At 44.7% G+C, this 24,372-nt stretch overlaps 6 protein-coding genes across 7 annotated transcripts; 1 reads left to right on the top strand and 5 right to left on the bottom strand.

Annotated features, from left to right (window-relative positions):
• Positions 1–67: 67 nt before the first annotated feature.
• Positions 68–2,404, bottom strand: LOC9654819 (uncharacterized membrane protein At1g16860). The gene is made up of 4 exons (XM_002964534.2): positions 1,025–2,404; positions 794–949; positions 523–734; positions 68–461 (listed from the first exon to the last, which is right to left on the bottom strand). The coding sequence occupies exons 1-4, from the start codon at positions 2,018–2,020 to the stop codon at positions 269–271; spliced, it is 1,557 nt and encodes a 518-aa protein (XP_002964580.1). The 5' UTR covers positions 2,021–2,404; the 3' UTR covers positions 68–268.
• Positions 2,405–2,605: 201 nt separating this feature from the next.
• LOC112344418 (neurofilament heavy polypeptide-like) lies at positions 2,606–4,057 on the bottom strand. Of its 2 annotated transcripts, none has more exons than XM_024669120.1 (7): positions 3,939–4,057; positions 3,797–3,868; positions 3,663–3,723; positions 3,241–3,606; positions 3,146–3,181; positions 3,055–3,087; positions 2,606–3,005 (listed from the first exon to the last, which is right to left on the bottom strand). In XM_024669120.1, the coding sequence occupies exons 1-7, from the start codon at positions 4,038–4,040 to the stop codon at positions 2,782–2,784; spliced, it is 894 nt and encodes a 297-aa protein (XP_024524888.1). In that variant the 5' UTR covers positions 4,041–4,057; the 3' UTR covers positions 2,606–2,781. The 2 variants fall into 2 exon arrangements, with proteins under 2 accessions (XP_024524888.1, XP_024524887.1); XM_024669119.1 differs by having other exon boundaries at positions 3,663–3,726.
• A 70-nt stretch (positions 4,058–4,127) lies between these two features.
• Positions 4,128–6,042, bottom strand: LOC9654820 (nucleotide-sugar uncharacterized transporter 3). The gene is made up of 10 exons (XM_002964535.2): positions 5,764–6,042; positions 5,598–5,674; positions 5,369–5,545; positions 5,184–5,317; positions 4,982–5,112; positions 4,876–4,920; positions 4,721–4,818; positions 4,550–4,657; positions 4,421–4,477; positions 4,128–4,354 (listed from the first exon to the last, which is right to left on the bottom strand). The coding sequence occupies exons 1-10, from the start codon at positions 5,849–5,851 to the stop codon at positions 4,280–4,282; spliced, it is 990 nt and encodes a 329-aa protein (XP_002964581.2). The 5' UTR covers positions 5,852–6,042; the 3' UTR covers positions 4,128–4,279.
• A 53-nt stretch (positions 6,043–6,095) lies between these two features.
• Positions 6,096–7,983, bottom strand: LOC9654821 (pentatricopeptide repeat-containing protein At4g02750). The gene is made up of 2 exons (XM_002964536.2): positions 7,780–7,983; positions 6,096–7,676 (listed from the first exon to the last, which is right to left on the bottom strand). Exons 1-2 carry the CDS (start codon positions 7,981–7,983, stop codon positions 6,096–6,098), a joined length of 1,785 nt encoding a protein of 594 aa, XP_002964582.2.
• Positions 7,916–9,660, top strand: LOC9654822 (protein-ribulosamine 3-kinase, chloroplastic). The gene is made up of 9 exons (XM_002964141.2): positions 7,916–8,115; positions 8,170–8,332; positions 8,411–8,501; positions 8,589–8,666; positions 8,727–8,815; positions 8,867–8,985; positions 9,033–9,176; positions 9,223–9,299; positions 9,374–9,660. Exons 1-9 carry the CDS (start codon positions 8,013–8,015, stop codon positions 9,512–9,514), a joined length of 1,005 nt encoding a protein of 334 aa, XP_002964187.2. The 5' UTR covers positions 7,916–8,012; the 3' UTR covers positions 9,515–9,660.
• A 6,498-nt stretch (positions 9,661–16,158) lies between these two features.
• LOC9653971 (brassinosteroid LRR receptor kinase BRL2) lies at positions 16,159–18,230 on the bottom strand. The gene is made up of 2 exons (XM_024669018.1): positions 16,740–18,230; positions 16,159–16,626 (listed from the first exon to the last, which is right to left on the bottom strand). Exons 1-2 carry the CDS (start codon positions 18,228–18,230, stop codon positions 16,159–16,161), a joined length of 1,959 nt encoding a protein of 652 aa, XP_024524786.1.
• Between the last annotated feature and the right edge of the window lie 6,142 nt (positions 18,231–24,372).

Consider the following 24,372-nt stretch of genomic DNA (forward strand, 5'->3'; position numbering starts at 1 on the left):
CAATTTTGATTTTTTCCTTCTATATACTTTGATTCATAGTACTCGGTACAAAGGGTGACATATCGACTTTCACAAGGAAATCAAACTCACTATTTAGTTATTGAAAGCAGCAAAGCTTTCAGCAGCTCCTCGTTTTCTTCCAATCTTTAGTTCTTCGTTGTTGCGAGCAGCGTCCTCGAGAACACGAGAAATTCGGCTGGAAACTTTCTCCCCCCTCTCTGTCTCTCTCTCCCTCTCACTCTCCTCCATCTCCTGCGATCGCATTTCTTCACAGAGGTATCCCGTCCACCCTGGACACTTCGTCGCATCTGATAATGAGGCCGTCCAAGTTGGCCGGGAGGAGGAACTTACGCCATTGGCAGCCAGTGGACACGGGCTCGGGAGGAGCGACGATCATCAGGACGTTTTCGTGCCTCTGGACAACCCCCAACACTGTGACGGTGCTGCCCTCTTTGATATACCTGCGCAGGAACAAACGATTCCATCAGCCCAAGGAAAGACCAAAGCGAGCCGACTTGTTACCCCTCGGTGAGCCGCATTATCCTGTCCTCCCGGGAGAGGTTCCTCTCCGATAGCCAGCGAACGAAATCCTTTGGCAGGTCCTTGGTAGCGGGGGCGACCTCCACCACGGGGCTCTCCTCGACATACGGTGTGATGTTGGCACCATAGCCGGCTTTTACCAGAGCTCTCAAGCCCGATTGAAAGTCTGAGATGTAAAAGTCCACCACATGCCTCTGCGCAAACAGGGAAGTTCATAAGCAGGAATCTCTGGGAATGGAAGAGGAAAACTCACGTCCATGTGTCGGAGAGCCCAGGTAAACCTCCTCTGCTTGTCGTTGACCGGCTTTGAATCGACGCCTCTGAATTCATGAAGACCCGTTGACGTGTATATACAGCGATTTACTTTCTGGTAGGATGACTCTAAAGGAACACTGCCACAAGTCACAACCTACAAAAGGGACAAAAGAAAACCATCAGAAGAAGAAAATGAAAGAAAAGAAAGAACAAAGTTTAGCAGAGTTACCCCGGTGATTTTCACGTACTGCCCGTCCTTCGCATTGCCGAGCTGAGCGTCTGGGAAGTTGGCAATAAAGCCGAGCACCGACTTCTTTCCCCAGCAAGTGTTCCAGATGAGCAGAACCATGAGGGCCACAAAGAGTGACCCGACCACGATGAGCAGGATGGCGTTCTGGACCGCCACGAGAATGAAGCCGCCCGCGATGAACCCCATGATGAAGAGCGGGATGACCGTCCACAGTATCACCTTCGGGAAGTTGCTCCGGAGCGAGTAGCTCTGCTCGTTGCTCATGTTGGTCACCGCCTGGCCGTGCATGGACGACGCCCTGGGGAACCTCCCGGACGCCCCCAGCTCCATGGAGCCGGACAGCCCCTTGCGCGGAGCCCCGGTGGAGGAGAGCGGCCCAGAGGTGATGAGTCCGGTGGCAGGGAGATTAGGCGTAAGTGGGCCGGAAGTCTTCAGAACGTTGGGCGTTGTCCCGCCTGACAAAGGCCCTGACGTCTTCAAGCCACCACCAGCGCCGTGTGGTCCCGTGAGCGGCCCCGACTTGGAGCCAGAGCTCGCAAACCCCGCCCCGGAGAGGGGCCCCGAGTTGGATCTTTGGGAGTAGGACTTGCTAGCGCTCATCGGGCCCGAGGTGGGGAAAGCCGTCCGAGGCGCTCCAGATGGGAGTGGTCCGGAGTGTGAGCGCGACAGCACCGCGGAACCCACTTGGTGTTGCTGCTGCTGCTGCTGCTGCTTTGCCTGTGGATTCCCAACTCCACTCCCAATTGGACCCGACTTCTTTGTCTTGGGAGCCTCTACGGGTATGTCAAACATCTTGCCCAGCTCGCCAGACTTCTTTATGTCACCACCTGTGTATGGCATCGCTGTGGAGCTCATCGTTGGCAGCCTCTCCTTGTACGGATCCGGCCGCCCGGAGACGTAGAGCCCATTGCTGAGCTGATGCGAGGGGAAGCTCGTGGTCGGGATGCTGTAGTTGCCGCTGTTGCTGCCAGCCATGGCCTTCCCGGTGTGGACGGACGAAATCTCGCGAAATATTTCCCTTGCCCCGCGCCAAGAACCAATGCCCGTGCCGAAATATTTTCCCTAGAAGCACTCCTTACCCCGTCAGTGCTAGATCCGCGGTGTACACCCCCGGCATTGTCGAATCCGGGCGAAATGCCGCTCCCCCGGTGCTGGCGGTGTTCCCTGGAGCGGCGGAGCAGGAGGCGTCGGGGCCGAGGAGAGCAATGCCGGTGGATTTCGTGGCGCGCGCCTTGATTTCGCTGCCAAATCCCAGTGCCAGCGGCAAGCGCGTCGGGGAAATGCAGCACAGCGGCTGCTACCTGCGAGTGCGTAGATCCCCACAGCGCCGCGGCACCATCGCTCTCCGATCTTGCGCTAGGGTTTTGAGAGTTACGCTAATTTAAACAAATAAAGCCAGGATGGAACGGGTTTAGGGTTTAGCTACGGTAAAAAACAGGAAGAAAGAGTGTGCTAATTAAGAGTTAATTAATGGGGGTTTAATAAAAAGTAGTGGCGGTCTCATTGCCTCCATTTCCTCCAGTGCGCTTGGAATAATCCGCCCAAACCAAGCCGTTAAGCTGAAGGAAGAAGAAACGATGGACATTGATAATGATTCTAGAAAACATTGGTAAAGAGCCATCATAGCTAAAGTAGCTTTGATCAAAGCTTGGACTTCTAGAACTATTCTAGCTATCAAGGAATATACATCCATACATACAAAAACCGTTCGTAAGTAGACCCTCCCAAGAGATTCTCTAGTCGTCATCGCCATATTGGCTGTTGATCAAGGAGAGCGCCCAAGCATCCGGGCTGAATCCACGCGATGGAAGCTCTGGATCATCCGAGAGCTCGCTGGCTTGATCGCTCATGCTCACAACCGGTGCCAGAGCCAGATCTTGCTCTGGGGGTATGTTCTCCGCGAGGGGCTGGACGCTCAAGGCCACCATTTGCTTGGAATGCTCGCCTCCTGCGCAAAAAGCTTCGTTTTCCGAGATGAAACGTGGAAGAATGAAGATCAATGCTCTTACCAGTGACCACCATTTGCTTGGAATGCTCGGCTCCTGCGCAAAAACCATCGTTTTTCAACTAGAAACGAAAGAAAAAGTGGGACGAACTTACCATTGATGGGATCAGCCACAGCGGATGGAAAATCTCCTGCAAAACTCGCCGAGGATGAGATCGTATAGTCGTAAAGCTACGCTTTTTTCGTTTACCGTATGGAGAGACTTTCCTTGTTGGAGCCCGGAAGATGAATGGCTCCAGGACGATCCCGAGACGCTCCGGATTCGTTCGAGGCTTTTTATTAGCCGGAGGAAAGGCTTTGCTTCCCCCAAGAACAGCGATCTCCTCTTTAGATGCAGCGGCAGGCTTTTGAGCTTCCACCGGTTTGAGAGGAGAGGAAGAAACGGCAGGCTTTTGAGCTTCCACCGGTTTGAGACGAGAGGAAGAAACTTTGGCTCCAGCGGCAGCTTTTCTTGAAGCTTCCACCGGACTGGAAGTGGAAGCTTTGAATCCAGCAGCCTTTGCCGCTGGCGATGCGCGACATCGCGACGGTCTCTTTTCCTTTCCCCGGTCGACCACTGGCAGTCATGCTTTTGTTCGAGAAAAGAGAGAAAAGAGATTTTTTTTTTCTTACCAGTGCCAGTCGAGGAGCTCTTCATGGAAGTACCGCTTTCGATCGCCAATGTGTCCGCTTCCTGCTGCGCAACATCGGCTATGAGCATGGAAGCGAAACCAAAGAGAAGAAACGAAGAAACGAATGGGAAATACCATCTGGTCGAGGCAAAGCTCGGCCAGAACTTCGAAATGGTTTTGCTCCAGGAATGCCCATCCATTGTAAACCTGCAAGCCGACGATCGATCAGGAGCAAAATACACACACACACAAAAAAAAAAAGTGGTTCTTTAGAGACCTTGAGCGCCTCGGTGAGAACCCCGAGAACAAATTTTCTGGGCAGCCCAATCGCTGCCATGGCATCCAGAGCTCTCGCTGTTCTCTCGCTGTCTTCGTGCATCGCTCCCGCCCTGAAACATAAAATCTAGAAAGAAAATGACCTTTGCATGACCCAAAACAAAATCATGTTTTTCCTCAACAAGCTGAAAAAAAAAATTGGAGCTTGGATTTGTGTCAGACTCTATATAATGTAAAGTCGATTGTCAAACGCTCTCACAAAAGGGCTTCTTTGTCCCCCATTGCGAAACTCTGAATCTCGCCTGTATACACAACGAAGAAAGAAAGATCTTCTTGCCTTGCTTACTTTCCATGCAGCTTGCAGTAAGCGTAGAATCCAGAACCCAAAAATCCCAGAGCTTGGCCCAAAACGTTTAGCTGTTGGCACAAAGCCACACAGATTTTCGAGTGAGAACAAAAAGGAGCACAAAAACTTGGCCTCACCCAGTCAAACGGCAGGCCTCCAAAAAGCAGCCATCCCAGAAAAATAGTGCCGAGGTCCTGCCAGACGAAATCAAAAACCAAAAAAGAACTTTGAAAGTTTGCCAAGCAACAGATGTGTAGCAAACGAACCTTGATGTTTCCGCACATTGTTTGCGTCAATGGCGAGTTTAGAGACGTGTTGAGGAAAATTGTGTAGTTAAAAATGAAGGCTAGAATACATGATAAAACTAGCACAGCCTGAGAGAGAGGAAACCAAAAGCTAATCAGCAAGCAGCTTAAACCGAGTGATGAAACTCCAACCTGGAATCCGTGCTCGTATAAAGCTGGAAAATCTGTTGCTGAGTGAAGCTCTCCCGTCAGCCATGTCCAGACTAGCAGTATTGGTAAACAAACTAAGCCTGCTCAGAATAAAAGTGTAAAGAAACACAGAGCTTTACGGAAAACCATGAGCTTACTATTACACCACATGAGGCCAAAGCTGTTTAGTCCTGTGACCTTCCCTGCAAAGTGATTGATCGTATGACAATGAGCATAAAACGGGAGAAAAAGTCGCAAACATACCGAGGCGAGCAATCACCGCTAGGTAGATTGCCGTTGTTACGTTGGAGATGACAACCAAAGAATAGCCGGCGGTATCAAAGGAGAAGTCTCTGGCTCCAGCTAGAAACGCTCCAAAGACTATAACTCCCACGCTGCAAAAAGAAAGAGGCAAAAGTTCTTAAAGTTTTTCCTTTCTCTATCTTGCGAGATCTTAGAGACAAACCTGCAAATCACTTCTCTCGAATGCCTCTGTCCCATGATGGCGTACTCCATTGCCATTGTGAACAAGACTGTCGTTCGCCGGAGCGTTGTGTACATTGGCACGCTCACTCCTCTGAGTGACGCCATTCCAATCACCTGTTCATGCGCGAAAACTGAGAAGAGATTGACAAAGTCGAGCTCACTCACCATGTACATTAGATACGAGAATGACAGTGGTAGAGTCCGCTTGAAAGTTCTCATGGGAACCAAAAGCCTCTTGCTGGTCGACCCTTCCTTCCCGAGAATAATTTCCAGTGGCTCATTCTCAAACGTGATCCAGTTCCAGTATCGCAGAGTGTAAAGTAGGCAGATCGAGCAGATGATCTTTGCGAAAAATGTGAAAAGGAAGAAACAGGAAAAAAACAAACCGAAGTACCTGAAGAAGTGTGATCACGTTAGCACAGGGAAAGCTGTAAGTTGAGAGCGCAGCCTTGTTAAACATGACGAGCAAAACTGCAAGAGATGAGAAAAAAAACAAAGAGATCAGCTCTCCTGACCTACAGGATGAATCGATCGGTCCATTCATCCATCGATCGGCGTACCTGCGCAAGCCATGTAGGAGAGAGCGGCGAGGATGCCCCGCCGCCCCATCCCCCTGGCGCCCATGTCGTCTACGCCATCGCCCGCCATTCTTCCTCTCCTCTACAGCATTGACCACTCTCCCAGGAACCCTAATTCCTGTTTGAATTGAACGTTGATCTCGGTGAAACGCTGACCGAGAAGAGAGTTGCGCGTTCCCGCCCAAAAGAAGTAACTTCCGAAGTTTTCGGTGTTTTGCCTTTTCTCTTGCGTTGATGTGCTTGATCTTCACAAGAGCAAACTCTTCTACAATGTTTTGGTATCAATCGCATTGGTGATAACATGAGCTTCTTCTTTAGTTCGCTATAAGAACTTGCTTGTATTCGAAGAACGAATGATCTATCGTCTCCTCCACTAGCAGCAAGGACTTCGACTCGTCCACCTCGTGATCCTGGGCGAAGAGGCTGGAGAGGAGGGCATACGCGGACGATCTCTTGGGCGACGACGCGAGCGCCAACTCCGAGATCCTGCGACCCCTCCTTGGATCTCGGTGAACCCGGCAAGCGCCCACCAAGCTCGTCAAGCTCACAAAGTCGGGCTCAAACGGCATGTTGGCGACGAGATCCTCGGCCTTTTCCAGCTGCCCGGTTCTCCCCATGAGATCCACAACGCAGCCGAAGTGATCCCTCTCAGGGACGATGCCGTGATCGCCCACCATGGTTGCGAAGCAGCGGAGAGCGTCGCGGAGCTCCCCCGCGTGGCTGCACGCCGAGAGAAGCACGGTAAAGCTCACGGGATCGGCGTGGAAGCCCGCCAGGTTCATGTCTTGGAAGAGCTCCAATGCGGCGGCGGAGTGGCCGGCGTGCGCGTACGCCGCGAGCATCGTGTTCCACAGCAGCACGCACAGCTCCGGGAGATCGTCGAAAAGCTTGCGCGCGGTGGCGACATGGCCACAGCGGCCGTAGACGTTGATGAGCATCGCGGCGAGCGTGGCATCGGCGGCGAGGCCACGGATGGAGATCTCCTCGTGGATGGCCTTGCCCGCGTCCAGCACGGCCTCGCGCGCGCACGCGTGGAGGCTGCTGATGAAGGTGATGCGATTCGGGGACGCGCCGCTCGCCACCATCGCCCGGAAGAGCTCCAGCGCCTCGCGGAAGCTCGAGTGCTGGACCGCCGCCGCGATGATCGCGTTCCAGGCCACCACGTCCGGGTCGGCCAGCGCGTGGAAGACGTCTCTTGCGCCTTGCAAGTGCCCGTTCTGGGCGAACGCTGCGATCATCGTGGTTGAGGAGACGGGGCTCTCCTCCGGGAGGAGATTGTAGAGACGCATCGCGGAGGAGAGGTCACCGATCCGGGCAAAGTCGATGATGAGCGCGTTCCAGGCGAGGTTGTCGTGCTGCGGCATCCGATCAAAGACGCTGCTCGCCTGCGAGAGATGGCCGTGCTGTGAGAAGCTCATCATCAGCGCGGTCCAGCTGATCACGTCCCTCCCGGCCATGGAGTGGAAGACGCTGGCCGCCTCGATCGCCTGCCCGGCCTTGCCGTAGAGATTGATCAAGCTGTTGTGGACCTTGCGATCCAGCAAGACGCCACTGCTCGCAACCTCCGCGTGGATGATCCGGCCGAGGGACGCCCACGCGAGGCAGCCAGCACACGCTTCGATCGCGGTCGTGAATGTAATGCGATCCGCCGCGACGCCCTCAATTTGCATCAGTCGAAAGAGATTGATCGCCTGCTGGGAATACCCGTTCTGGGCATACGCTGCGATCATCGCGTTCCATGTCACGGTGTCGTGATCCGGGGTTTGATCGAAGACCTCTCTGGCCTCGCGTACCCATCCCTTCTGCGCGAAGCTTGTGATCATCAGATTCCAGGAGACCGAGTCTCTCTCAGGCATCCGCTCAAAGATTTTCTTCGCGTCACCAAAATGCCCGTTCTGGGCAAATGCCGCACTCATGATGTTCCAGGAGAAGACGTTGCGCTCCTTGATCCTGGAAAAAGCCCTCGCGGCACCCTCGATATCGCGGCAGCTGCCATACATCTGGACGAGGAGATTCCCCAGAAACGTTGATCCATCCAGCCCCAGCTTGCCGAGCTCGGCGTGGATTTGCTTGCCATCGGCTAGGGCCTTGGATCTGGCGCAGCGGCGGATCTCCTCGCCGAGCCGATCCACGGAAGGAGCTGCCAGTCTCGATCTTGCGGCGTTGCTTGCCCATTCGCGCTGGATCATAGCCGATCGTCATCCGGGCCGGATGGGAATGCCCTAAGTTTCATGGCATTTTCATGTGGTGTGAGGTTCTTCTCGCCCTCGCCATCGCCATCGCCATTCGCAGCGCCCAGATCGACGTCCCAGCGGCATTTGGCCTCTGCTAGCAGTGAGTCGTTGCGATTTGGGTGGTGTCAATCACTCTCTTGATTGGTGATCCCAGTGGCTAGCGGCGGCGATGGCGATGGCGATCCCATCCGGCATTGGATCCTTGGAGATGGCGGCGCTACCAAGATCACCAGGATTACGCCTGTGGGAGGCGGATGCATCAATGCTGCCAATCGCTACGACACGGACGCTGGCTCTTTCTTCGTGAAAACGAACAGGCAAGGAATTCTCTTATTTTCTTTTCTCTTGAGAGCTATGGTTTCTTACCGGGATGGATGGATGGATTGTTTCTACAGAGGAATCGATTCTTCCATGTTTGAGGCCGAGGCCGCTGGCCTGGATGCCATGTACCGGACGAACACTGTACGCGTGCCAAAGCCTCTAAAGGTCTCACATTTTCTTTCTTCTTTCTCCAACTTTGTTTCATAGAGTTGTCTTGTTTCTTTGCTTCTACCTTTTTTTTTTCTTTTCTAGGCAGGGAGTTTGCCCCGAGGAGGCTCTTTCATCATCATGGAATACATCGAGTTTGGCGGATCGACACTTCATGGCCAGGTGAGAAAGCAGTGCATGGTGATGAAGAGTTGTTTTGTTTAAACACTTTCAGTTTTCCAGAGGGAGCTGGGGAGGATGCTTGGGAAAATGCACAAGGCTGGGATTTCCGACAGAGGATTTGGATTTGAGATGGATAACACCATTGGCAGGCAAGTTCTTTTGGAGTTCGTGTTTTGTCATTGTGTTTTTGCTGTGATCAGCACACCGCAGCCGAATCCATGGACACCCGACTGGATCACGTTCTTCCGTGATCACCGCATTGGTCACCAGCTGGAACTACTCTTCACGAATTACAGCGACCAGCAAATCTACGAGAAAGGTTCTTCCACGTGAAGTAGAGTGCTGAAGCGCCATTTTGTCTTCCAGGCAAAAAACTGCTGGAGAAGATCCCATATCTTCTCAGAGACTTGAAGGACGTGCAACCGTGCTTGCTTCACGGAGATCTCTGGAGTGGCAACATGGCTTACGACAAGGATGGCAAGCCTGTCATTCTCGATCCAGCTTGCTACTGTAAGATCCTCGTCGTCCTCTCAAAGTTTTCAATTTTTCTTCCCAGATGGTCACAACGAGGCGGAATTTGGAATGTCGTGGTGTGCGAGTTTCAACTCAAGCTTCTACGATGCATACTTCAAAGTAAAAAGTCGTCATTCCCTTCATCGTTGCTGAGGAGAAAGCGTGTTAAACAGTCTTGTTCTTTACTTTTCCAGGAGATGCCAAAGCAGAAGGGATTTGAAGACCGGCTCCATCTCTACAAGCTCTACCACTACTTGAACCATTACAATCTCTTTGGGAGCTCCTACCGCACGCAGTGTATCTCGATCATAAGTCGGTACAATAATCAACTTTAGAAGATGGTAAGAAGGAATATGAGTTAGAAGCATCAAAAGGCTAACTTGATCGGATTTCAAAAATTCCTGCTAGATCTAAATTAGTTTTGTTCAGAAAGTTCATAAGGTCTCTCAATACAACAAGGCCAGAAGTGAATGCAAAATAAGTACCGATCTTCCCCGGTACGAAGGTCACCTCATCCGGCAGTGGCTGCTCGGTTGCTGGATGGATCTCGTGCTGTGCTCGAGCTGCACTGGATCCTTATGCTGCTCAGGCTGCATGAGAGCTTAGGTTCTAGTTCATGATTGAGGTGGCTACCAGTCTCTTGGGCTCCCAGCTCTGGAGCCTTAAAGTCTTGTTCAAAGTTGTCGAAACATGCGTGGAGTGTACTTCGACCAAGGTGAGTGTCCATGACATTCAAACCTACTAGATGTTTGCAGTTCTCAAAGCCATAGCCATGGCTCTACTGGATAATTGTGTGAGATTGACTTTGTGTCCAAGATGTCCAAGAGTTTCATCCACACCTTGCTTGAAGTAACGCTTGTAGGGGTCGAATCATGCAACGTCCAATGGCTGCATGTGGCAATATCACATCCATGCCTAACATTCTCGCTGTGTCCATGGCAAGTTTGGTCACTTGGTAATGATTTTACAAATTCTTCAAGCCAAAATGGCCACAAGCTGTCTGTCATCTAGGTTTTGTTGCTGTGACGAACGCAGTTCTAAAGCTTGATTCAACAAATCACTGCAATAATGGTGATTGATAAAAGGCGCCAAGAGGCAGTTATGGTCGAGCCGCCCGAGGGTAGGACTGGACATGCGCTGTGCTTGGCGGAGCTAGAGAGAGTGCAGGAGCGAGTTTTTCCATGCATCTCTTCCGCAGGTAACAGATTACCACCTCTATTCCGTACAACTTGAACTTCTCAAGTTACGCCGATCTCGACTCATGGGTCACATTCGAGCATCTCTGGAGCTGTCAACGTGCGGTACGCCACAAGCTCTGGAGCTCGCATTCACAAAGTGAGTGTATGTTACACAGGGTGTTTTTTACATGTCGGTGGTTCTTTTGCAGGATGAATGACGAGCTGCGGGCTGAGGTGGGAACATCAGATTGCTGGATATGTGTCCATCTCTCTTCTTGATTGCTGTTAATGTTTGGTGTTCAGTATAGGATTGGTGTGCACAAAACATGTCCTTGAAGGTGGTCACATGTGTATGTGTTTGGCGAGGCCCTTGCGTCGGTGACGCTGTGTCGAAGTGGGAAGGACGAGATGCTGAGCCGTCTAAGTTCTCTTTACCGTCTCAAAAATGCTAGCCCCCTGCAAAGTAGCAGTCGACCTTTTTATTACCACAAGGTACTCACTCTTTTGTTGAAATTTGTTATTCTGAAAGTTTGTGCACACAGGAGCGGCTGACTACAGCAGACACCTATCTTATTGTTGCGTCAAATCACCTAGAGTGTCACATGGATAGCGATTTTACAAGCGTTTTCACCTCTCGGATTGACGCACTCGTGAGTATTACATACTTCTAATCCACAAAAGACGAGCTTGTAATGTGCGAACTAGTACAGGGCCTCGAGGAAGCATGGCGCCAGATTGCCGGTACAGGGACTGATGAATGCAGGACATTCGCAGTACTTCCTGCTGGAGAGCTGCTGCGACAGAAAGTGGCCGGTGAGTGGACAGGGACAAAGAGGAAACCCTAATCAACATTTATCATCCTGCTGAATCTGAGTCTGAAGACAAAGAAATGAGGCTAGGGGTATTACACCCCATGGTTTGCACCCCCACCGTACATCCATAATCTATTTGCAGCTATATAACCATAGTACCGGTTTCAGTCAATGGGAACCCTCAAGTACCCAAACCCATTACGTCTTGCGAGCCTGCACGTCCCAGGGAACCCTGCATAAGGGTGATGGACTTCAAGGTAATAGCGCTTCAAATTCACCTCTCTTTTTCTTTGTTGTTTGAGATTTTTTTATCAGGAAAAGGACCTCAAGCTTGTCTGTAAAGTCAACTTTTGCAAGTTTGTGATTAAATGTGGGAACATAGGAGAGTGGTTTGTGGACGGAAAGAATGATGCTATTGTAATTCCTGTTGGAGGTCAGATACACAGAGGTGAAGCAAAGGGGTTTTTGGCATTTGACTTGAGCTTTTGTCTTTTCAGAAATATGTTTTGCTACTGGTTCCTTTATTGTTGGATATCATGTAACTTGTCTTTCCTTATTTCATCTTTTTACCTTTTAACTAACTTGTTTCTCAGCCCTTCAGCAAGACTGCGAGCATTATTACTCAAGGCCCAAAATACTCCAAAGTCAGGGAGACAGAAGCTGCCAAGCATCTTGGTCTCACTTACAGGTATGAGTAGCAAATTTAACACATTGTGCTTTTGCTATAAGTAGTGGCATTTGGGGGTACTAAAGACATATGTGTTAATGAAAAGGCATTTTTTCTAGCTTGGAATAAAGTTAGATGAGTTGTTTGACCTACCAAGCAGTCAAAGTTGATCATTAGAAGTTTATTATTTATATGTACCTAAGAATAATTTGGATAAATCTTGATGAGTTTTATCATTGGTTTGCCCAAGAATTTTTGAGGAAATGATGTTATTTGGGTTGCTATGGATCATTTGATAAAGATTGGCTCATTTTTTCTTGGTGAAAATAACAATTAAAGTTTTTGAACTTATGTAAATTAGTTGTTTAGTATTTATGGTTTGATGAGTGACATTGTGAGTGAACGAAATCTTAAATTCATATCAAAGTTTTGGCAAGTAGTCTTTAAAACGCTAGAGACTACATTAAGCATCAGTAGTGGTGAACATCCATAATTAAATGAGTAAATAAAGTGCATGAATTAGCTATTAGAAGATATGTTGAGGGTTTTTTCTTTTAGGAAACTTGATATGGGAAAAAGAACTTATTTTTCATAATAATGCTAAAAAATTAGCTATTGATATATCTTCATTTATAGCATTGTATGTCTACCATAGGTTTGAGTTTGACTTATGAATGCATTTTACTTATAATTTCCTCAAGGATATATAAAATAAGCTTGAGTTAGCAAAGTTGAACATAAGGTAACTCAAGAATGAGACAAAAGGTTGGATGGTGAGCATTATTATCATTGGGAGTACAAAGTTAGTGACAAGTTTTTCCTTAAGCTATCTAATACATAATGGTCTTTGAAAGGTGGTGGTAATACTAAGTTATTTTTATGGTATTTGAAAATTATCCAACATTAAAGCCTAAAGTGCAATTGAAGGTCTTAAACAATTTTATAGTGCATGAGGGACCTTGATTACACTTGTTGGACTTGCTAACTAATTTAAAAATTCATTCAACATTCCACATAGAAGATTAAAGTGTGTGCACTTTAACAATGTTATTCCTAAAAACTGATGTTGAAGAAGTTAGTCCAACCTATAAAGTTGGTGAAGATACACTGTAAAACAGCAAAGGAGTTGTTAGTTTAGTGGAATGGCTTATAGCAAAGGCTATATGTGAAGTTTGTAAATGACTTGAAAAAAGTATTTCCAAGTTTTAATTATAATTGGACAACATTCCTAAAAAAGAGAAAAACTAAGTTCTATATTGTTATACTGTTATTTTAATTTCATTCTCTTGTTTTCATGATGTAGTATCATGTAAAAAAGCCATATTATTTTCTTTCCTTTGTGGCTGTTTATCACAATGTTAGCGTTGTTATTTGCAAATCTTTCCTCTAGCCTTGTACTCACCACAAAAATATTCTAAGACATGGCCCTAAGATTCATTTCAAGCCAACAGCATGTTCAAGCAAGGTCATGCAATGGCCCATTCACTAGCCTCCTGCTCTTGCTGTCCTGCTCCTCTACTGCCACTATGCACTGCACCTTCTTGTGGCCCTGGTGAGTGGTGTAGCTCACCATAGTTTTCTCTTGAATGGCAATTTATTATATATGGCAAGTCCCAAATTAAGAAATAATTTCTTCCATTCAACACAAGCACTAGAAACTTGGAAGAAATTGAACCCCAAGGATTAGTGCTGAAGCCTCTGCACACGACCCATATAGTTTCAAAAGGGACCGGGCACTTGTGAAGGCTTCGTTATACACTTCTTTGGGGGTGAATGAAAAGCGAGGTTTGTTGCTCCAACAAGATATATAGCCATCATAATCATCAAAGGCAAGGAGGTCTGTTGCAGTTACCTAGGCTCTCCAGGTGGGTTCATCCTTCATGACAAAGTGGACCTACAATTTCAAACACAGAATAACAAACACATGTCTAATTCAGGGCAGCTTACTGCAATGGACACTTTAGCACATTTGAGTGCCTTTTATATGCTTTCTACAGCAATCCGTGCTGCTTTATCCAGAGGAAACCTGAAATATAATGCAAACTCAGTATACAAGAGGTAAGGTGTGAGTACAAACCTGCCATGTCTGCACGAGATAGATGGGAGCGTTGTGTGCTTAACACCCTTCCTGCAAGCAAATGATATAGTATATTGAATAACACAAATTTATCACCCCTCAAATCTATAGGGGTATCCCTTCACAAAACCTTAACATAAACATTAATGATAAAGGAGTTGAAGTTAACAAACTCTTTAAGTTTATATAAGAGATTGCCATGAATTAGATAGAATTTACAATCCTACATAATACATCAGCCACCTTATTATCACTATGCTTGTATTAGATCTTAATAAACATTTAATGGTTTAAATCCACATAGAAGTCCAATCTATATGGATAATGTCATTCTTTCACACCAATGTTTATAACATAGAATTTTTTGTCTTAAGTAAGCTAGTTTTACTGTATAACATCAAACTTATAGCTTGTATATGTGAGAGGGTGCCCAACTTGAATCAATACAACATCACTTTCATCCATCTCAACCATAAAAGGCTTTTTAAGATTTAAAATCTTCAACATTATTCTCTGTGTTAAGCTTGATATCAAAGTGTATCACAAGACCACTCACCATTCCAAGAGCATAGCTGAGTGTGGAGTGGAGCTCAAATAACCAAATGAATACCATCAATCTATCCATACTTAATCTCTTTAGAATGACTACCTTCCATCACTAGCCACTTGGACCATCTCCTCACTCTAGAGGTGGTTGATTGCAAGAACATGTAGCTCAAGCTACTCAATTTGAGCTCTAATTTTTTGCAAGAGGTCTAAAAAACCTCTTTGGCTTTGAGAGCCTGTAAAGCTTGGATTTTAATGAGAAATCTTTAGCAGTAATTGGAGTTCCATACTTTAGCTCAATGTTATAATTGCTTAACCTGTCTATCAAGAACTTGACTATAAGAGTTTCCATCAAAGTTAAGACTATAGAAACTAGAGCTCTTAGATAATGACTTAACATTGCTTTAATTGTTGAAACACCATTTTGACACTTTTCATCTCAACCAACAAATAGTAGCATGCTTTAATATGTTATAAAGTCAAGGGAATAACTATTTTTAAAAAGTGCTTTATAAATTGTGATAAAACTCCAATTATACCAAAGAAACAAGCCAATCAGTTACAACTTAGATTTTTATGAGATTAACTCTCATATCAAATATACAAGATATTGTAAGCCATAATTTATTTTTCTAATTTGTTAACTTACCTCACTTATTCAACAACTTTTGTTTTAACTATAGTTAAATTTTTTTGTCAAGACCCACTGCTATTTGGTCTTGTTTGGCTTTAGCTATTTATTATATGAGTAAGAAAGTGTTACCCATTTCTTCAAGGATTCCAAAACTCTTTTGCCTAATCCCCCTCACCGAGGTATAACATTAATTATAGTACTTGGTTATATGAGATTGAATTTAGTCCATTTATTCGTGTATATAAGTAAGGGTCTAAACCAATTAATATACTTATTCTTATATCCTAAGCACTTAAAATGTGCATTTTCTATTTTTTTATTTAAAATAAAAATAAAAAACATACTTATGTCTTAAAATATTAAAATCACTCTTTTAAAACTATTTATTGTAAACACCAATGTTGTGGAGATAAAGGATAGAACATGGAAATTGAAAGACATAAATGAAACACTAGATGAGTGATCTTTCTTTAGGTTTGCAGTCCTTGTAGCTGCATTGACCAACAAATTTGAGTGTGAAAACTTCATCCTCGGTGAGCTTGTTGAATATATTAGTCTTTTCTTTTTCAAACGTATCTAGCAAGGGAAATTGAAGGGTTATTGGAGAAACCTTGGCATCTAGAGAATTGGAGAGAGCGGGACTGTGGAATAATGCTATAGTGCTAGTGGATTCCAAAAGCAGAAGCATTAGGTGGTGATACAACAAATAAAACAACTACAGAAGCCCTCACCTTGTCCATCTTAGGGATTGACATTCCAAGACTTTCCCATGGAAGATGAAGTAAGTCTAGCATCCATTCGATTTCTTTTGTTCTTTTCATTTAATTTTAGTTTACAACACAGTATAAACAAAGATGTGGATGGAGTTCTTTGAGTGACTTTGGTTAAAGGGATGCAATCTCTAAAATACTTTGGAATTCTAGAGAGGCTTGTTACATGTATTGAATTAGGAACACCAAAAACAATATGAACTTATGACATCTACAACGTCCATGATTAATATATCGCCCAGGATTTTATTATACAAATAATAATAATACAAGCTTTTTATATTTAACTTCATGTTCATATCAAGGCAGCACGTAATAATACATACTCCAGACTGCGTATGGCGCGGTTTTCCCAGAAGAACACCGTGCTGCCGAATGTGATGAAGCTGATGACCCCCATGGCGATGCTGAAGGGGAGCAGTCCATCACCATCGCCAGCATTGTGTTGCTGCTGCTCGCGGCGATCATCATTCGGTGCAATCGACGACAGATTGTTGGGGTTAGGGCTGCATTGCACGGTGATGAGAGGTAAGCCGCAGAGGTATGGATTCCCGGCATAGCTGCTGGCCGGGAACGTTGTCAGTTTGCCAGTCTGTGGAATCGAACCTGAGAGATTGTTGTGAGAAACGTTGAACAGGCCAATGTTGAGGTGGGAGAGGGAAGCCGGTATGATTCCCTGCAAGGCATTTTGCGAGAGGTCCATGTAGAGCAAATTGCTGAGGTCCCCGAGGGACTCAGGGATTCCACCGGTGAGGGAGTTGTTCTGCAAGAACAAGCTTGCATGCTCAACATTTGACCGATCTAGGCCGGGATATGGGCTCTGCCGCTTCTATTGGTGAGGAGCTTCTCCAGATCGGTCATTCGGATTCCTTGCACTGGAATGAGGCTTGTCCAGCTAGCAACTCTGGTCGTGTCATTGGCATTGAAATCGACCAGCATGAATCTCAGGTTGGCAACCAGATCATCGTCCTCCACGTTCAAAAGTTCCACTCTGCTGTGTTGGCGGCCGATTCGATCTGAGATGGACCCTGACAAAGCGTTGCTGTTGAGCTCTATATCGACCAAGTTGTCACACTCGTCCAGCTCCTTTGGTATCTCGCCTTGGAGCAGATTATGGCTGAGTTGAAGAAGCTTGAGGTTCCCGTTGGAGAATCGGGGGATTGATCCAGTGAGTCTGTTGTTGATCAAACTCAGCCACCACAGCTTGCTCAGGTGTGTCAGATCGGAAGGGATGTCTCCATAGAGATTGTTGTGCCCGAGCAGAAGAATTTTGAGGCTGCTGCAAGAGCCCAGGCTAGAAGGAATCCGGCCTTGAAGATGGTTGACCCACACGAGCAGATGTTCGAGTTTGGGAAGCTTGGAGCAGAGATTGTGAGGAATCTCTCCAGTCAAGGCATTGAAACTCAAATCTAGTAGCTCTAAGCTGGAACAATCTGCGACCGAACTGAGGACTAGTCCTTCCAGGTTGTTGTTGGGCAGCATTAATGTGCGGAGTTTTGAAGGAGCACGCTGTGATGATGCGCAAATTCTGGTTGGAGTGATGCGGAAATTGTTGGCGCTGAAGTCGATATAGTGGAGATATGAGTGGATGATGGGAACTCGTCCTGAGAATCGGTTGAAACTGGCATCGAGGATTTGCAGAGATGGTAAGGACTTGGCCAAGTTTGTGAAACTGCCGGAGAGATTGTTGTTCGAGATGTTGAGCACCCTGAGCGAAGCACAGATTGCCGGATGCTTGAATTCTGAAAGCATGTTGGAAGATATGTCGAGCTCTGAGAGGTTCCGACAGCCGTCAGAGTCGATTACCAGTGCCGTGAATATATTGGAGGCGAGCTTCAGATTGCGGATGTTACTAGATGAACTCAACGATGGGAATACTTCCGAGAAATTGTTGTGATCCAAAGAGATACTTTCCAGTGAGCTGCAATTCATGATCTGCCTGGGGACACTGCCGGTTAGCCGATTCTTGGAGACATCCAGATGCTGCAAGCTGCATGATAGAGGAAAGAACGACGGTGGCAAGGGACCAGTGAGCATATTGTTGGACAGATTCAGCGATTTCATGCCTCGGCAGTCGGCAAGAAGCTGCAACGGGACGCCTCCTTCCAATCTGTTACCGGACAAGTCGAGCATGTTCAAAGCGCATGTTTGGAGCGACAGATCCTCAACAGAACCCGTGAAGTTGGTGTTGGAAATGATCAACTTTTTCAACTCCGGCAGTCCTTGGATCGCAGATGCCAGAAGAGAGCTCGGGAACGATGCCAGATTCCGTAAATGAAGTTCGACTACCCGCCCCTGGTTAGAACAAGCAACGCCTTCCCATTCACAGATGCTGCTTGTACTTGAATCCCAAGCATTACCTGCCATATGTTCTCTCAAGCGGAGGAGGATCGTGGAGTCATTCCCACCACCAACGGTCGCAAATGTGAGCAATATCGCGAGCCACAACATGGCTCTTCTCCAGACGATGCAAGGTTTGTTCTTTCTCATATGGATATGTAGACTTGAAATTTTGTGCTTATTAGACTTCCATCACGACTTTGTGACCCATGATCTGGAACAAATGTTCAACAACGACTAGTCCGACGGCAATGCCGGCTCAGATGCAATGATGCTCTTGTATTTATGTGCTAAACTCTCTCTGATCATGAAACTGAGAGTGAGACCAACATCGTTAAGCTATGGAAACATCCAGGATACGCGTCAGTTTTGACTCAAACAAAGGATCAAAGGCGTCCAGTCAAACTTTGTGCTTCTCTTCCGTGTTGAACAATGATTCTGATTTTAGAGATGGGAATCATGGGATAGGAAAATTGCTCACAGCATTGGTTGCAGCTGGACGCAGGTTCTACTTAGATGCAGGAAAAACTTATGTCCAGTTCAATTACATCTGTATGATTCATCCCATAAAAGAAACCCTCGTTGCAAGCTGGACAAGCAATCTAGGAAATCAGGCTGCACGAACCAAGGCTTTGGATTCAACTAAAGTTCCAACTTTGAACAAATTTTCCATATAACGCTTGGAGGATTAAATGCAACATCTGTGTGATGAGTGCGGACCACTCTTGAGCTTATGAGTTGAAAAGTTAAGTTTGCAATCTCAGCTCTAGTTTAATATAAATATTATAAAGTTTCAAAAATTAAGGCTTTATATTTTATACAAATAAAAATTTTTTGATAGAGATTTTTTATCCAAGAATTAAAATATTTACTATGTGCTAAAAATGTAGGTTTGTCAGAATTTTAAATAAGATAAGATACAAATCTGTACCATGTGCTTTTTAAAAATTATCAAGTTTGAATTAAGATTCTTTTGCAAGGCCATGTATCTATAAGACACATGAATATTATGGGCATTATTGCAAAGAGAACACTTGCAAGTATATAAAATGAAATGTATGTATTTATAATAATTATAAAAAAATATAAAAGTTTATAATATTAGGTCAAATGAACTTGTTATAACATACATGACCAATGGTCCTAATGTTGAGTATCATTTTACTCCAAGACAATGCTCCTGGAGTGAACCATCTCAAGTGGCTAATGAAGAGAGTGCATCATAATAAGTTGAAATCATTTACTATAGCATAGAACTGAAGCAATAGGCAATCTAACACGTGTTAGCAAAATCTAATATAAAGTGTGTGAGAATACTTTTGAGGGGCAAATGCTAGACTTAGGTTTATGGTAATAAATTTGCTTTTATTCCATCTGCATATTTCTATAAGAAATGAAAGCAAGTAGGATTTTTAAGATGGTGCTAGTTATATTGTTGCGACACTAATGTCAATCATACAAAGTGGCTTGAAAACATTATACTGACAAAACCTAATGCAATACCTAAAGAATGGCTGATTACTAATGAAGTCATACTCACCTCAAATAAGATTGGAAATTTTAAGAAATTTGGTTTCAATCTTGAGAGAAGGAGAGTTGGAGACATGAGTGACAAAATTAACACTATTCCCATAGAGATGTATAAAAGGGTAACAAGAAAACATAAAATAGTTAAATTTATTAGTACCATTTCCAAGCAAAAGTAAGGTAAAATAAACTTGATTCAAATTCTTGAGTGTGAGATTTTTTCCATGAAGTGCATTATTGTGCTAGCAAAGGAGTATATTGTGAAAACTAAAGGTGGAGAGTATAAAATTGCGATTCAAAATCTTCTATCTTGCACATGTTCAGACTTCACAAAGCACAAAGAGCATAAGAAGGTATATGCTCCTTGCATATATATTACATTTTCATCAACATCTTGCATCAAGATTTTCAAGTGGACATTCATATAAACCAAACAAGCCTTACTATTGCTAAGTTGCAAAAGACTTTTAGAAGTGATTAGATTATGTTTATTCTTTATCAATATTATAAACTTTTATATTTTATATAATTATTAGAATCACATACTTTTCATTTTATACTTGCAAGTATTCTCTTCATAATAATGCCCATAATATTTATGTGTCTCATAGATATATGGTCTTGCAAAAGAATCTTAATTCAAACTTGATAATTTAAAAAAAGCATATAGTATAGATTTAAATCTTATCTTATTTACAGTTTTGATGAACCTACCTATTTTGGCATGTAGAAAATATTGATAAGAAATCTTTAATAAAATATTTTTATTTATATAAAATGCAAAGAGATGTTAATATATATTACAAAGTTAGGTTTGCTATGAATCTTAATTTCTAAAACTTTATAATATTTATATTAAACTATATTTGAAATTTGAGCTCAACTTATCAACTTAACTCTACATTTCATGAGCTTAAGAGTGATCGATACTCCCACTCCCAAACTGAGCCACTTCAAGTGGTTGATGAAAAAAGTGCATCACAACAAATTGAAATTGCTTACCATAATGTTGACTCAAGGTAATAAACAATTTACCAAGTACTAGCAAAATCTAATGTAATGTATATATAAATGTTTTTAGGGGGCAAATGTTAAATCTGGATCTATAGTGATAAATCTACTTTTGTTCCAACCCCATGTTTCCATGGGGGAACGAAAGCAAATAAAATTTTTGAGATGGTGTTGGTTGTATTGTTGTAATGCCAATGGTAATCATACAAATTGGTTTGAAGATATTATAGTGATTAGTAAGTGCATCCCTTCTAGAGGTCGGGACTCTTTGCATGTATTAGCTCTAAAATTACTATGGTTATCCGCGGTCGGCAGGGTTCGATCATGGTCAGGATAAAACATCCATCACAATCCAAGTTACTACTTAAGACAAGGTATCATAAGGCCTCAAAACTTAATAAAGTGCCTAAAGAATAGCTAGTTGTTAATAGGGTCATTCTCACCACAAATGAGATTGAAAACCTTGAGAAATTTTATGCTTTCCCATATTCCTTATGCTTTATAAAGTTTGAACATGTGTAAAAAAAAAGGTTTTGAATAACAATTATATATTCTTTATTTTTTGTTTTCACAATGTACTTCTTCACTAGCATAGTGATGCACTTTATGGAGAGAATCTCACACTCAAACATAGGTTATTTTATCATGCTTTTACTTGGAGATGGTATTAGTAAATTTGATTGCCTTACCTTTTCTTGTTAGCCTTTTGCTCTTTACAAGTATATGTATTACATCCTCACCAGCATTTTGCACTTGTATCCTAAAATGGACGTTCATATACACTAAACAAACTTTATTATTTTTGAGTTATAGAAGACTTTTGGAAGTAATTAGATGAGAGATCAGATATACACTAAAGGTAGTTGAAGACGAAGAAGTGCTCTTGCTCACTAATAACTTGATCTGAAAATAAACTTTTATAGATAAACTCGTAAGGACATGTCTATTTTTAGTTCAAGGATAGAGTCAATTTTTTACTATAGCTTCCTCTCTTGAGATTCACATATCCAAGATTTATTCTAAACAAAACAAAATGTAAGAGAGATATTATTTTAAAGTATGTAATATTATTTGCCTACCTCTTGAGGCTAAACACAAATTATACACTATAAGCAACTAGTTTTTCCATTTTACTTTAGTCACTTAACCACACATTTGATCATTTGAAGGAGTCTTACTCACAACCTCCGTAAGTCCTATTCAAGACTTGGGGACATACTAGCCTCGTGAATGGCATCTATACTACTTAGCCTTTGCACTTGGTCTAAGTGCTCCATATGTCCAATCCCATGATCGACACCCAAATGTACCACTAACATATTAGCCTGTTACGCTAAGGCTATGCTCATTTACTCTTGTCATATTGGTAGTCCAAGACCACTTACATTACAGTGTAAGTGACTAAATTTTTCATTCTACTTTAGTCATTTAACCACACTTTTGACCATTTGGAAGAGTCTCACTCACAACTTCCATAAGTTTTATTTTGGACTTAGGGACTTGCTAGTCTTGAGAATGGCATCCTTCAACCTTTGCACTTAGTCCAAGTGCTCCACATGTCCGATCCCATGACCGACACCCAAAGGTATCACTGACATATTAGCATGTTAGTACGCTAAAGCCATGCCCATTCTTCTTTGTCACACTAGTGATCCAACACCACCTATATGTAAGCAACCAAAGGGAACGACTCGAGAGACGATCCATGGGGTTCAAATATAGAGGGAAAGGGCCCATGAATAAGAGTGCACCCCCTTTTCCAATCGGTTAAGGGTCTTGGGATAGTTGGAGTTAAGCGTCCTTGGGTTTGAATAGTACTGGGCTGGGTGACCTCCCGGGAAGTCCAAACTCAGGAGCTTACATTTGGTATCAGAGCGGTCTCGGGTCCGACTCTGTTAGTTGGCTAGGGGAATCACACCACATGTTAATTGACATCTGGCTGGTCCAATTTGCTCCTGCTGGGCTCGACCCGAGGGGTAGGGTGTCAAGAGAGCGGGGCTCTCGGGAGAGTTGCGGCTCTCAGCTTCCGTTCACGAGGGCGTGAACTTGCAGGGAAGCGTGGTGGATTGTAAGCAACCAAAGGGAACGACTCGAGAGACGATCCATGGGGTTCAAATATAGAGGGAAAGGGCCCATGAATAAGAGTGCACCCCCTTTTCCAATCGGTTAAGGGTCTTGGGATAGTTGGAGTTAAGCGTCCTTGGGTTTGAATAGTATTGGGCTGGGTGACCTCCCGGGAAGTCCAAACTCAGAAGCTTACATTTGGTATCAGAGCGGTCTCGAGTCCGACTCTGTTGGTTGGCTAGGGGAATCACACCACATGTTAATTGACATCTGGCTGGTCCAATTTGCTCCTGCTGGGCTCGACCCGAGGGGTAGGGTGTCAAGAGAGCGGGGCTTTCGGGAGAGTTGCGGCTCTCAGCTTCCGTTCACGAGGGCATGAACTTGCAAGGAAGCGTGGTGGATTGTAAGCAACCAAAGGGAACGACTCGAGAGACAATCCATGGGGTTCAAATATAGAGGGAAAGGGCCCATGAATAAGAGTGCACCCCCTTTTCCAATCGGTTAAGGGTCTTGGGATAGTTGGAGTTAAGTGTCCTTGGGTTTGAATAGTACTGGGCTGGGTGACCTCCCGGGAAGTCCAAACTCAAGAGCTTACACTATATCACAGTTCTGTTTCTCAAAGATTAGGTCATTTGTCCATGAGAGATCATCCTAGATCCACTCTTTAACATCCTTAGGATGCCTATAAACATGGGGAACAACTTTCCCCAATATCCTTTTTTCGGTCCCTACCAAGTCCTTTTTTATCCATGGATGTGTTCACTAACATTGCCACTAGGTCAAGGCTTACAGACTTGATCACTAAGTCCCATTGTCCTCTGGGACTTCCTTACTAAATGATTGTATCCTTGGGAACTACACTAAAGGACTGTTCCTTTTCCTTTTCACAATCCAGGACTTTAAGACAACATTTTAGAACACTATGGCCCTATGCAAGCCTCATAGGTACTTTCCCCACCTTCTGCCTTTGGGTGCTTTAGCCATGGGGCTAGAGCGAGGTTTTGTTGAGCTGCTAGGTATCCAAGTAGGTAGTGCCACCCACACTTGGATTGGGAACATCAGCCATTCGATCTTTCGGGGGAGTTAAAGCTGGCTTTTGAACACTTCACCAAACTACCCCACTTGTCAATTCGTACTCACTCTAGCGTTAGATTCCTCACTAGATATATCATCACGCAACACATAGGCATAACCTTCTTGGGTCACACTAGCTTTTCCTAGCCAAATTGGCTCCACTAGGGTCCAACCCCCACACTCTCCCTACTATACTTTTGGAACCCCCTACAGGCCCCCCCTTGGGGGGCGATCGCTTTGGGCTTTCACCCAACAACCTGTATTAGTATTCAGACTTAGACTTAGACTTGGACTCGGACTCAGACTTAGACTTGGTCTTGGTCTCAGACTCGACCTTTATCTTAGTCTCGATTTCAGTCTCAATCTCGGTCTTGGTTTCATCTTGGACTTCATCTCGGATCCATCTCGGACTCCATCTTGGACTCCATCTCGGACTCCATCTCGGCTCCATCTTGGGTCCATCTCGGACTCCATCTCAGATCTATCTCAAACT

Source organism: Selaginella moellendorffii, unplaced genomic scaffold (genome assembly GCF_000143415.4).
Source record: "Selaginella moellendorffii unplaced genomic scaffold, v1.0 SELMOscaffold_4, whole genome shotgun sequence".
Lineage (NCBI taxonomy): Eukaryota > Viridiplantae > Streptophyta > Lycopodiopsida > Selaginellales > Selaginellaceae > Selaginella > Selaginella moellendorffii.